General features: G+C 37.8%; 1 protein-coding gene across 1 annotated transcript; it reads right to left on the bottom strand.

The window, feature by feature from the left end:
• Positions 1 to 242: 242 nt before the first annotated feature.
• Positions 243 to 7,821, bottom strand: LOC116247467 (cytokinin dehydrogenase 3-like). The gene is made up of 5 exons (XM_031619646.2): positions 6,613 to 7,821; positions 6,420 to 6,547; positions 6,072 to 6,335; positions 3,618 to 3,886; positions 243 to 759 (listed from the first exon to the last, which is right to left on the bottom strand). The coding sequence occupies exons 1-5, from the start codon at positions 7,193 to 7,195 to the stop codon at positions 399 to 401; spliced, it is 1,605 nt and encodes a 534-aa protein (XP_031475506.1). The 5' UTR covers positions 7,196 to 7,821; the 3' UTR covers positions 243 to 398.
• Positions 7,822 to 13,118: the final 5,297 nt, after the last annotated feature.

Genomic DNA, 13,118 nt, shown 5'->3' with positions numbered 1-13,118 from the left:
TTTTGTTATATATATGTGTGTACCCCTTTGGTTACGAGTGCATCTCCAAGATTTTTTATTTTTATTTTTTTGCTATTCTGCTGGTTTAAGAGATTGATGATATTGGCTTTTTTGTTCATAAAATTCAATTTAAGCACTACTCTTCTGTACTTTCTTTGATGTTTCACATTTATCAATTTAGATAATGCAAGAAGCCCCTCCTGCCCATCTTCCAGCTTTCTCGAGGATGTATTCATCTCATTTTTCCAGGAAAAAAAATAAATGAGAAGATGATCAAAAAGAAAGAATGGAAAAGAAAAACCAGAACTAAAATTCGAGAAGGAAAAAGAAATCTTGAGCTCCCGATATCCACATTATTTCTCGATACGCTCGCCGTTCCCGAAAAACCGAGTTCAAATTTACCGGTTGTTCTTCTTCGAATCGGCTTCCCACCGGGAGAAGATCCTCTGGCCGGGAGCCAGAACGTTAAGAGGATCGAACTGGGCCTTCCTCGCCTGAAACCGCAGCCACCCACTCTCTCCGAAGTGCTCCTCCCACTGCCGCCGCCGGCTGTACGCTGGCAGGTACTGCTTGGCGGAGAGCCACCGGGTCGCCGTCTCAACTATCCTTCGGTTCTGCTGCTCGATTCGGTTGAGGCACGGCGTCTCCGGCACGCACTCCGGCGGCGCGGATCGGAGGACCCCGACAACGTAGATGAGGCTGTCGTTTCTTTTCCCTGCATGTGCACGTGGAAGAACCACCGACATGTTCGCATCCCACCTGCAGTTGGTCATTTCCGGTTGAGTAAAAAAAAAAGTGTTTGTTTCCCAGGAAAAGTTTTCCTACTGAAGTTGAGTTTCCTTTAACAACCATAAGAAACCACATTTAAGAAAAAAAATCTTGTAAGATACTTAACAGGCTTCTTCCATTTGAACCGTAAAAACTTTCACCCAAACAAGCACTACAAAAGTGCTCTAGACGCCACCCCGAGATTTGAGTACCTGACCAGTTGCAGAGTAGGATGATGTACATGGGCGAAGGGAGGGGGGGCCGCCTAAGCTGTGGCCCGCCCCAACTACTTAAAAAAAAAAATTACATTACAAAAATTGAAAAATTTTGGTTGGGTAATGTATTTTTTATATTCGAATTTAGTTTGGCCCTACCCGAATAAGTTCGATAGACCGTTTGGCCTGCCCTTGAAAAAAATTCTGACTTCGCCCCTGATGACATATAAAGTCGTTTCCATTTCTCATAGTTACAATGTCCTGTCCATCTTTCCAACACAAACAAAAGCGCCCTGTAAAATTTATACAAGGAAGTTTTTATATGACTTTCTCTTGGCTTTGTCCAAGTGAAAATTATAGAGGGAGAGAGAGAGTGCTACCCTCAACCACTTAAAAGAATAGCACCGGAAGAAATCAAACATGAGATATGTTGTCTTATATGCTATGTTGCTTTATATGCACCTTATGTGACCAGCTATACCACATTTCTTAGAACAACAAGCGCGGATAAAGCGAAAATATGAAAAATTCAAATTGGATTTGATTTAGATTCAAAAGTAAAAACTGAACACCCACCTAGATCCTATCCATTTGTAGTCCCGTTCATTCTAATCTTGCTTGGAATGATGAGAAACAATCTCCCAATCCAAGATAAACGTATTTCCTCATACTGGAGGCCGCAAGTATGCAATATATGCAGTTTCGAACTCAAAATATTCTTTCAAGATTTTCAAAGGGACGCACGGGTACAGGTGAAAAGTTTTCTTATATAAGTTTCACCTGGAAAACGCATCCTCATTTTAGAACAGATTCTTAACTGGAACAATATAGGCGATGGATTTTTCTGGATAGAGAAAATTAAAATCGATTGTCGTTTTCTCTTTTAAATTGCATAAGAGTAAGGTTCAAACATCTACAGACATGGTTTAAGATCAGATAGATTGGTAGGTCCATAATTCCTTATGACAAAAAACAACTTAAAATGATGAAATTCACAAGGTAGAAAGATGGGATGGATGATGTAATCTGTAGGGAGTGCGGTTCCTCAAAATATGAAATAAAGGCCAAACTCTTTCTTTTTACCTTTTTTTTTCTTAGTGTTTTACTTCATATTTCCGGGATTTGGCTCAAGCAGCATTGTACTTGCCATATAGTAATTCCTTAAGGTTGCGTTTGATAGCCTCATATCTTATTTGTTTTGAGAGATCCTATCTCATTAGCGTATATTTTAAATTTATTTTACATGTTAAAGATCACAAATTGAAGACCGGTCTTAAATCCATGAATTTAAGATCTTAGAGATCTCAAATCATCGTGGATCTTAGATTTGGGACGAAGGTTGTCTTTGTCATACTCAGATCAATGGATTAGGTTGTCATTGTTAATACTATGGACCTCCATGGATTTAAGTCCATGGTTTCTAACTTGTAGCATACTGAGATCCTCTCAAAACACCCTTTTTTTATATGCACCCTCAATCTATCATCCATGGCTGCCTGCAAAATGTAATGTAAGATTGTCCGATTTTATCATAACAAAAGACAGCAACACAAGATTATGTCTCTTCCTTGGTACGTGCAAATATTCATCATTAATGGCAATAAATCGATATCTTTTCCACCTTAAAATGACCTCCCCACATGGTGGCAGAACTTGAATTTTCCATATTGTGAACAATGGGTTAGAGATAGAGAAAGAGAAGAGAGAGAGGTTCATAGAATTATTCTGTTTCACAGCAAAGGGAGAAGAACTGGCAATTACTCAATATAACGTCTGGTTGTCAAGATTGAGTCACTGTAACTATTGAGATCAATTGGTAGTTTCCTGCTGTCAATTCAATCAAGATTGTGCAACCATATACCTGTTTGCATCAATTCTCAGTTTTGGTGCATCTGCCCACAAACTGGGATTTTAAGCAGCCTAACAGCCTCTAAAGCATTCGTATTATGGCAGGAAATGACCAAAATGCCTCAAATTATTAAATGGAAATCCCTCCTCCCATAAGGGCAAAAAAGAAAAAATTCACCCTAAATTTTCTAAAATGCTAAATTTAAAAAAATTTGTGAAACTCCTAAAACAAAAAAAATTTCCTAATATTATATATATATTACTTGAAAATGCAGTCCTGTCACCTGTGTTTCCGGGTTGAGATGAACTATTGGATAACACTTTATTGCTTTTCAGAGAACGAGAATGTTAAAAATATGCAGAAATTTACTAAAATTTAGAGGGCGTTTATTTAACTTGGATTTGATATAGAAGGTTATATGAGATCAATGAGAATATGAGATCCTAAGACTTGCAGTAACCTTACCTTCTCAATTTGTTTCTTACTTCCTTTAAAATTTTTCTATGAAACATTACTGCACAAAGGAAATATACTTTTCTTTGTTCGTCATCTAATATTAGTTCGAACACTTTTCCCTTTGTTTTCTTTCTCTTAACCATCCATCTAGTTTCTATAAAAACTTTTGACTTCTTTTAATTCTGACCGCCTAACTACTGCAAGTTTGAGAAAAATCATTTAACCATCCATATCCAAATTCAAGCGTGTCATAAAAAACATTGAATCTCAAAAAATAAGCAGCGGCCTTTGAGAGAGAGAGAGAGAGAGAGAGAGAGAGAGACTCTTACTTGTCTGGCCTGATAGGGTAGATGAGAAGCGGGCCCTCAAAGGTGGTGGGCGATATGTTTTGAAGGAGGAGGTCTTTGAAGGTGGTGATGGAAAAAGAGGGGACGAACAGGTTGAGCCAAGGGTGGGGGACGTCCCATGCCCCCTTGCTCCTCAGCTTCTCTTCCTCCATCCCCACCCTGTTCAAGAAATCGAAGTAAGACACCTCCGCTCTCTGCACAAGCGATCGAATGTGATTCAGTCGCCTCACCACCTCTTCCTCCATTGTTGCCTGCAACAATCCAAAAGAGAGCTGAAAACCAGTCCATTTCAACCAAACACATCCAAGAGCAATGAATGTACAACATACAACAAATCAGATGCCAAGTTGATGAGTAAAATTAAAGAAAGATCACGCTCTGAGATTGAAAAGTAAAACTTCAAAGTCATACACCTGCCATCTATCTAAAGAAGACGTTGCTCCCCACCATTCAAATGTGCCACCAAAAGCAATATAACCAAATCCTCCAAAGAAAACGCTGTTTCTGTTAATTCCGAATCTTCCGAGGACCGAAGAGAAGGTCATGGGCAAAAAGATGTTGGGTTATCAAAGGGGGAAGAAGGATAATTCAACTATGCAACAAACAAAGAAAGAGAGAGAGATTAATGGTAGCTACCAAGTTTTGTTGTTTTTAATTTAACAAAAAGTCCTGCCGACAACTCTGATCACATTAGCAATCATTTAGTTTGATCATATCTTGCTTGTTTTTGCATCTTTAAATTTCATAAAATACGATCGTTTTAGAAAACTTGCTTCTAGTTATTGGTTAATCATGTCCGCTTATTCAGTCAGATGATAGATATAAATATCACAGGCTCATGGTTTTACATTCAGAAAATACCGAAAACAAGAAACCGTTCTCTTCACTAATAAATCACCACTTCTTCAAAAATTCGCTTGTCGGCTTCCAATTTGCTTTCACCGAATCCCACAACCCATATTTCATTTCAGGGAAAGAAATTAGTAAAATTAGCGATGCTAAGACTTTGAAACGATAAAGAAGATTTTATAAGCGTCATCATGAGGAGGGGAGGGGATGAAGGGTTTGGTGGGGACTGAGGCTTTTTCTTTGAACGGTGAAAAACCTGACCCATCTAGAGAAATAGCATTGCACTCACTCCTGCCAACTGCTCTATTCTAAAACTAGGTTTTCCCCTTAGATTTTTTTGGAAGAAAGGCAATCTTGTGAAGAAAGTGTAAAGAAAGGACTGCGAACGTCGAAGAAACTCTACTCACGGAGCAGTTTTCTGTAGTTCTTAGCACGGGGAATTGGGAAAAGTTTTCCTTTCAGATTATAGAGCACATGCCAACGTCGAAAACTTTCCTTGAAACTTTTGTCTAAAGACCAAAACCTCAGAGCTTTGTCATCTTGTACTGTAAAATCCATTACCTAGTCCTTCAAGTAAGACAAATTCGGACTTCTATCCTTGCTGTAATTAATAATCACAATAACATTAACCCCCCGTAGAAAAAGCAGAAAATGCGTCTTTTCTTCTAGTATTTCGTTGGGGATAGTTAAAAAAGAGGAGATTAGTCGTTCCAATCTGTTTTCATTTTTCTTGATCGAATTTTTATGAACCTCGAGTTTCTTTCATCGGGTTTTCGTCACACATGGGAAACCGTTGTCTCTTGGAATATGTTGATTCTAATGCAAGTTTGTAAATGGTCCAAGGAATCACCATAAAAACGCGATGTTCTTGAAAAGCGGTTTGCTTTAAAAATATCAGTGTACGTATGTTGATTTGTTAAATATGATTGAACCAAGTTTTCATTTCATATTGGTTGAAGTAGTAGTTTATATTTCTCATGGTATTAAATAAACCTTCAATAATTATCTTACCTAAATCTTGAATCTTTAGATTCATGAATTTGAATGAAATGCGCAAATAAGTGATTCAAAATCTCCAAATTTGCAGGAGATCAAAAGTTCAAACTCAGAGCATCACTCCACAGAAAACTTTCAATCCAATTCCCCATCCTAAGAAGTATATTTTTGTAGGTCTTTGCAGATAGCAACCTCCACCAAATTCAAGCCACCAATGTCCCATAAAAGCCATTTGGCAACAACAGTAGTTTCTATATCTATGCCAAATATCTGGGTAGATTCATGTAACACTCAACATTTCATGAATCTGTCCTAACATTTGAGGCACATATATGAAACAATAACATACTTCTAATGTTGTCAAACGGCTCTATAAGGAAGAGAAAAGAAACTCCATTTAAATCAGAAAATGCTGGAAATGGCAAATCCTAGAAGCCATGCATAATAACCAAGAGATCAGCGATTACAGGCAATCCACCTCCCGCCCATAAATAGGTCCGTTTTTTCAAGTATAATGACCTGCGCATCTTTTTCAAATCTTTGTTTATTTATTTATTCCTTTAACCAGCTGTTGAGATCGAAAAGTTGTACCTTTTGGACATTGGATGCCTTTTTGTGGTGGCAGTGAACAGCAAACTCAATGCAGTAGTAGATGCTCGTGTTGCTTTCCCCGTGAAGGCCAGGAAGCAGATCAGGGTCAGACGGGAAAGCAGCAAAGGAGCTCAATAGGGAATGCTGGTTCAAGAACGTTAATCCTTCCACGTAGTCCACCATCCCCTCCATTGCAGTCACCAACAGCTCCTGGTCCCTTGTGAACTTCTCAAATTCATCGTAAAATACTCTCACCCATTTCACCTAAAAGCAGAACAGATAATCTGTTGATGCAGAGAGAGCGAGATGGAGAAAGAGAGGTGGGGCTGTTGTTTGGTTGGTACTTACCTTATGGGGAGCTTCTTCAAGCACTATTCTAGCTCTTGTTATGATCCCAAACTGACCTAAACCACCCAAAACTGCATAAAAAAGCTCTGAGTTTTGGGCTTTGGAGCAGGTCAGGAGCTCTCCTTGGCCTGCTTAAAAGTCAAGACCAGCACCCCATTACACCATTGTGACACACTCAGAGTAGCACCTTTACCTGTGACTACATCCAGCTGAAGAACATTAGCAACTTGAGGCCCATGTTTGAACGTCTGACCACTGATGCCGCCATTAGAGAGAGTGCCACCAATGGTGAGATAGAGGTAATCTGTCCAAGACCTTGGTGCCAGCCCAACCTTAAGAGATTCCCTCAAAAGATCAATCCACAGAGTACCACCACTAACATCTGCATAAGAACATCCATACTCTTCACTGTTGCTATGAATTTCAATATGGTCAGGCAAAGAGTCCATCTCAATGACAATGCCATCGAGGGCCTGAGCCTGCCCATTAATGGAGTGACCTGCTCCTCTAGCAGCCACAGTCACCCTGTTGCTGAAGGGCGATGAGCTACGAACAGATTTCAATAGGAAGGATATTTCTCTGGGGGATTTTGGTCTCAGGACTGCAGCCGGAAGGTTGAAATACATCCTCCCGAAATCAACAGAGGCACTTGGGGTTGCTTGCAAGATGTTGGAGACCCCAAAATCCGTAGGACACTGAATGAATCCACATGGAACACACAGCATAACAAGAAGGAGAAGAACATTGATATGATTAAGCAGGAAAGCAAACTCCATTGCAGAGATCGAATTACGGAGCTTAAATTACAAAGGCTAATATTATTCTTCGTCTTCTTCTTCTTCTTCTAGACACCCGGAAAACAAAAGACTCGGATTGGTGGGGTATCTGTGAGCCTTGGCTAGTTGAGATAACAGGATGACTGAGAAAAGATGAGTCAGAAATTATACCATCAAATCCCAGAGCAAGCTCCGAGTCAGAAAATATGACTACGTTTTCATCTGCGATGATTCATTTGGTGACTTCTGTGAGTAAACCAAAAGGGAAACGAAGAGGGCAGCATTTGAACTACTGGGTGACTAGGAGATGCAAGAAAATAAAGTCATCGATGACAAAAATTAAAAGAAAACAGAGGAAATCAACATAGGATTTTACAAAAGAATATCAGAAAAGAAAAAAGTGGAAACGTGCGCAGAAAAAGAATCAAAACAAATCAGATGGGTATTCTATATTTTAATGATAAAAAAAGATGAAATGTATGTGGGCAGTCTCCATCTTTTTTTAAATGCCAAAAAAAAAAAAAAGCAAACAAACAGTCCTGTTCCTCCCTTAACCCACGCTACGTTGGGAGCTCCATGGAAAGGAGGCGAAAGGAACCCCACGGCAAGTTGGAGGGCGAAATGGAACGTTAAAGGGAGTTGGAGGGAAGAGCAAAGTGGGTCAAGAACGAGAGAGTTGGTGCCTGAGGTAGGCAAGAAAGAGAGATGGAAGAGACAGTTAGAAAAATGGAGTCCTTCGAGAGACAAAAAACCCTGAAGAAGGTCTGCTTTGTCCTTTTCATAGAGGACAGAAATGAGGTTTATCGGAAACAATAAGATCTGCTAACACACCGACATGAAGATCATCTATGGATTTTTACCACGTTAGGGTTCATCCATTATATATATATATCTATATATATAAAGGTGATCCACCCAGTTAAATCCAAAGGTTTATTGATCATGTCTTTTCGACAAAAATGTGTGTGTGCGTACGACTGGGAAACCATGTACAGTGTATATACCTTTCAAAGTAACACCGTGACACAATGTCGAGATAATCGACACACTTGAATAAGGAAGCTTGATGAACTTCTATGTTTTCTGACTCCTATTTTAACAATACAAAATATGTGCAATGCATGTGATTATGGAACCACGTACACCGTAAAAAGCGTTAAATGCCAATTTATTTAAAGATTTTTCAAACTCTTCACTGCAAAACTAGAAACCGAAAAAACGAAGAAAATCATTTGCGGTTAAAACTTTGCCCCATATTGAACGAAGAGAACAACAATTGCTAAGATTTTTAAATTTCATATCTTTCACGAACTTTTATCAGGAAAAAGTGCTTCTCAGATGATGAAGAATGAAACAAAACAAAATTTTTGCGCCATATAAACGAGATCTTTTAATTTCTCGCAAGCTTTTTCTGAGGCGAACCGTCTGGATCATGATTGACATTTCAGTGGAGACACCTTAAATATAAACTTAAGTAAGATGGCAAGAAAATATCTCATATTTGTTCCTCCTTTCTCGTTGAAGAAGATGGCAGTCGCAAAGAAATGATTTCTCGAGTTGTTCGTAATGGGAGGCACAAGAATTGACGATGGTGCGAGAAAGGGGCACCATTCAAACCGGGGCCAGGGTTTTTGGTACATCTAAGTCCAACCAAAAGCCATGAGAATTTATGAACGCCATGGGATGATGGCTTCTTGCTTTATCCACATGAACTCCACACCCAATAATTTGTATGTTATTAGGGGGATTAGATTACGACGTGTGGAAATATGATTCAGTCTAACATTTCAAGCGATTTTTAAGTATTTTTAACCAATACAACCACATGAATTGGTTCCATGTATCTAAAGCCGTAAGTCTTTGACTATTTCATGTTTTAAACCAATGAATCGGATGTGGATATGACGTGGTATACTTTTGCTGATGCGGTAAAGGATCCAATGTAAAATTTATGGTTTATCAAACTGAGGATTTCAGATCTGACCTAAGATTCACACTTGAAATCCTTAATTTACCTCTTTCGTATTGAGAAAATGCATTACTTAAGATCAAAAGGGTGGGGAAGTTTGGTCTTAAATCCATGGATCTCAAATCCAAAACATTGGCAATCAAGTTTCATAAAGGTAATTAATTCAAAGACCATAAGTGAAGTGTTGGCTCATCAAATTTGAGTTAAACATCAAAAATACATATTTTTTATTTCAACATTTTTGGACATCAGAATTTATCATTATGGTTATATACATATATATATAAAGAGGATGAGAGGATTATGCTGTCCAAAATATAATATCTAGAAAGCTGCTGCTAACTATGTGAATATATTCCACGTCCTAATAAGTGGAAACTGACGAAAAGGTCACGCACAGATAAAATTTTATCAGCTAAATGTAACTGGACCGTTATTTTTTGAACTTCTATGAAGAATTTTATCCGTTCTAAGAATTGCCAAACTCTTTTTTTACATGTAAATCCGCAATAGTACATATTGTAAAGTAAAAAGCTGAAGGAAACTGTAATTGCCGCCACCATATTAGCTTTTTTCACATTGAACTTTAGTTTTTACATATTACTTTTTCACTTTTACTACGACATCCAGCCATCCAGGTTGTAGCCGTCCTGATTGAAGGTTGATTTTGGACATAAATAGAAAAGAAGGAATTTCTTTGGAAACTATGAAAAGCACATATAAGGTGCTCCTTTCACAAAAGGAACATACTGATGCTTACATAATTGATGTATAAAAACGCTTTTTTTTTTTAGGAATTGGCTCCGAACTTTTCACCCAAACAAACGAGTCACATCAACTGTGAATTCATGCGGAGCACGTGTTGGCCTACTTCATAAAAAAAAAACACTCAAAATGATGAACACCCTACACATCTTATTCGTTAATCTGTGATTAAGGACAAAACTGATTTTTTTCGATTTTTTTCGACAAAACCAATTCTTTTTTTAAAAAAAAAAATTATGGGGAACCCCCAAGTTCTTTCAACCGAAGATGGCTGCGTCAAACATGCAAAAATAGAAGTTAGATTGAAAAGCTTGAAAGAGGAAGCATAAATTTGAAATCCTAATCAAGAAGGGACCATAATGGGAAAACTCAAAATGATACAAAGGCTTGTATTGCCGATCTTTAAGTTAATCTTAAATTATAGACAATGTGGGGAAACTATATAAAGGACTAATTGTAAAATATTGCATGTGAAATGTTCCTTCATCCTACTAGCTAGGAGCTTGTTCTTAAGACCTTCAATTTGAAGAATCTCAAGTCTTTGAGTATGTTTCCAGGAAATGAAAAAAAACATAAATAGAACTTGAGATTTCAAACCCCAATTGCACCAACAAAAATTTCGAGCTTAGGCAGAGTGATCGTGTCATCTGGATTTGGGAAGTAACATCATGCATTGAAGTTCCTCCAAAGAAGGTCATGCAAAAATATGTAGCATTAAAAAAAACTAAACATATATTAAAAAACGAAAAGGTGACAGATTTTAAATCTTCTTTCTACAATACTTGAAATATACATCGCAGTAAGTCATGGTATTAACGTTTAACTTGTAATTGCCATGATGCTTGTAATTAATATTACGAGAGCTTGATATAACTCCACTGTCCTGTAGACTACTAGGTTACTGCAGGAGTGGACCTACTCGCTTGATTTGGGGTATCCGGCTTGTCTTTGAACGTAACGGATCCACAAAGGACGACAAAGTGCAAACGGGTCGGTCCAAATAAAGTGATCATGATTTGTCATTTTTGGCAGCAATGGATCCACACTCTAATATAGATCTGTTTGCATTCTCGAGTGCGACCTCAATCAATTGGGATCCTCCACGAGGCTCATCTACGAAACTATACGTTAAAACCAGCCAATATCTCAACGCTGTAAGTTAATGTGAACAAATTTAGCGTTATAGATATGATCAATATAGCTGATTTGATAAGATTAGCTGTGAAAGGTACCAGAATCAAACATTTGATTTTGTGACAATTATTAGCGACGGAACATAATTTGGTGATTCGGAAAAACACCGTTTAAACGTCTAATTTTTGTCAAAACTATCATGAAGATCACGTGGTCAACATAGAGATTCAAATGTGTGCAGTCTTGAACCGAATCCAAACTGATCTCAGAATTAGTTGCCCCTTCTCTTTAAATGGCTAAGGTTTGCACTCTACAATATGTATATCAGACCAAGTAATGGAGCACATTTGAACAATTCTGCCTCTTTAAACTTTAAGACTACAGTTGCAAGAATTCAAATTGTGAAATCTATCCAATCTAAACTCAAATTGCTCAAGTTTTGGTTATGAAGGTTCTGCTTGATAAATGGATCTGAGTTTGTTTCGTGGTTTTGCATCTAAATCCAAATTCAAACCTGAATTAACATTGAATTTGACTAAAATCGAAACCAGATAACAAGTGAAGTTTGGGTCTAACCTAGTTGGATATTGGTTTTGATTAAAGAAATTGACAACTCCTTGTTCTGAACCCGATTATGCAAAATCCAGCTAAGATTAGACTCCACAATGTATAGATATAATCTGAATCCAGCAGTTTATATCCGCACAAATTGTAGGGGGGAATGAAGGCTTGCTATTCTCATGCACTAGCAACACAAAGGCTAGCACAAGTTTACCTCCCTCTCTCTTCCACCTCTCTCTCTACCTCTCTCTCTTATATGCAAAGAAAGAAAATTTTATGAATGGAAGAGTTTATATATCCTGTACATAATCTATGGAATGCTGGACTAATGAAGAAAAAGAGCAACGAATTTAAAGAAAAGTAGACGACCGTCTCTATGAAACCTCGCATGTTGCAAACAGGAATTATTCAGAAACTAAGCAAAAGTTTCATCAGTTTTCCTCATGCTTTGTGTGAATGAATTGGGACAGCTCCCTGCACATGATCAAAGGCAGAGTGTGTGCTTCGTGCCCACCCTTTTTAACTTTTTGCCCACAAATTAAATAGGTCTCTCTTGTTTTGCCTGAGTGTACTTTAGAGAACATAGTTGGTATAGGCTTCATTCTTCATGGTATCCCATTGGAAGACAAATCTAGTGCCAACTCATTCGTCTACCTGTCCCTGTACTTTTCTTCTTTGTCCTCTCTCTCTCTCTCTCTCTCTCTCTCTCTCTCTCTCTCTATATATATATATATATATATATATATATATATATATATATATATATATATATATATATATATATATATATATATATATATATATATATATATATGACAATAAGAATCTATATGGTGGGTCTTATCCAGATCGCCAAAAACCAAAAGGTACTGCGAAAAATGGAAAATGAGAATAATTAAAATCGGTCACACCCTCCAAATCAATCACAAATTCATCCTGTAGTCTATTATCAATAAACAAACACAATCCTCAGAAACAAACTATGTCATGTCTCTATCCTAGAGTGATCATTCACCTCTCTGCCTACCTATATCTGTTGCTTTCTGGGTTTATTTGTAATGCCCACTAACGCAAAAGCCAACAGGTACCAATTTCTTAAAAATCCAACATGGAAGACAAAAGATTGAACTGGCACCTAGTGAATTAGGTGGATTAATATCGAAATTATTTATTCTTTTGTCTCCATAGTTTATTCTTCATGGAAGCTCACAAAAACACTTTACACTTGCCATCATTATTAAAACTTATCGTCCACGAAAGCTCACAGGATCGCTCTCCACTTGCTTTCGTCAGCCTAGTTCACAATGTTGTTTACCATCCTGTAGCTCCCTCTTTTTTACACTACACTGACGACACACAATTATGTTTATGGGACAATAAAATAATAGTAATGTTGTTAAAGTAGATTCTTTTGGGTGAAAGGAGGAATATCTGACCGTCCAAACAAGAGCCAAAGGCTTTCCCTTTGTCCTTAGGGTCCAAGGCTGTGAAGAG

Source organism: Nymphaea colorata, chromosome 2 (genome assembly GCF_008831285.2).
Source record: "Nymphaea colorata isolate Beijing-Zhang1983 chromosome 2, ASM883128v2, whole genome shotgun sequence".
NCBI classification, from domain to species: domain Eukaryota; kingdom Viridiplantae; phylum Streptophyta; class Magnoliopsida; order Nymphaeales; family Nymphaeaceae; genus Nymphaea; species Nymphaea colorata.
The sequence above is the reverse complement of the archived record's forward strand: the minus strand, read 5'-3'. Positions and strand labels throughout refer to the sequence as shown.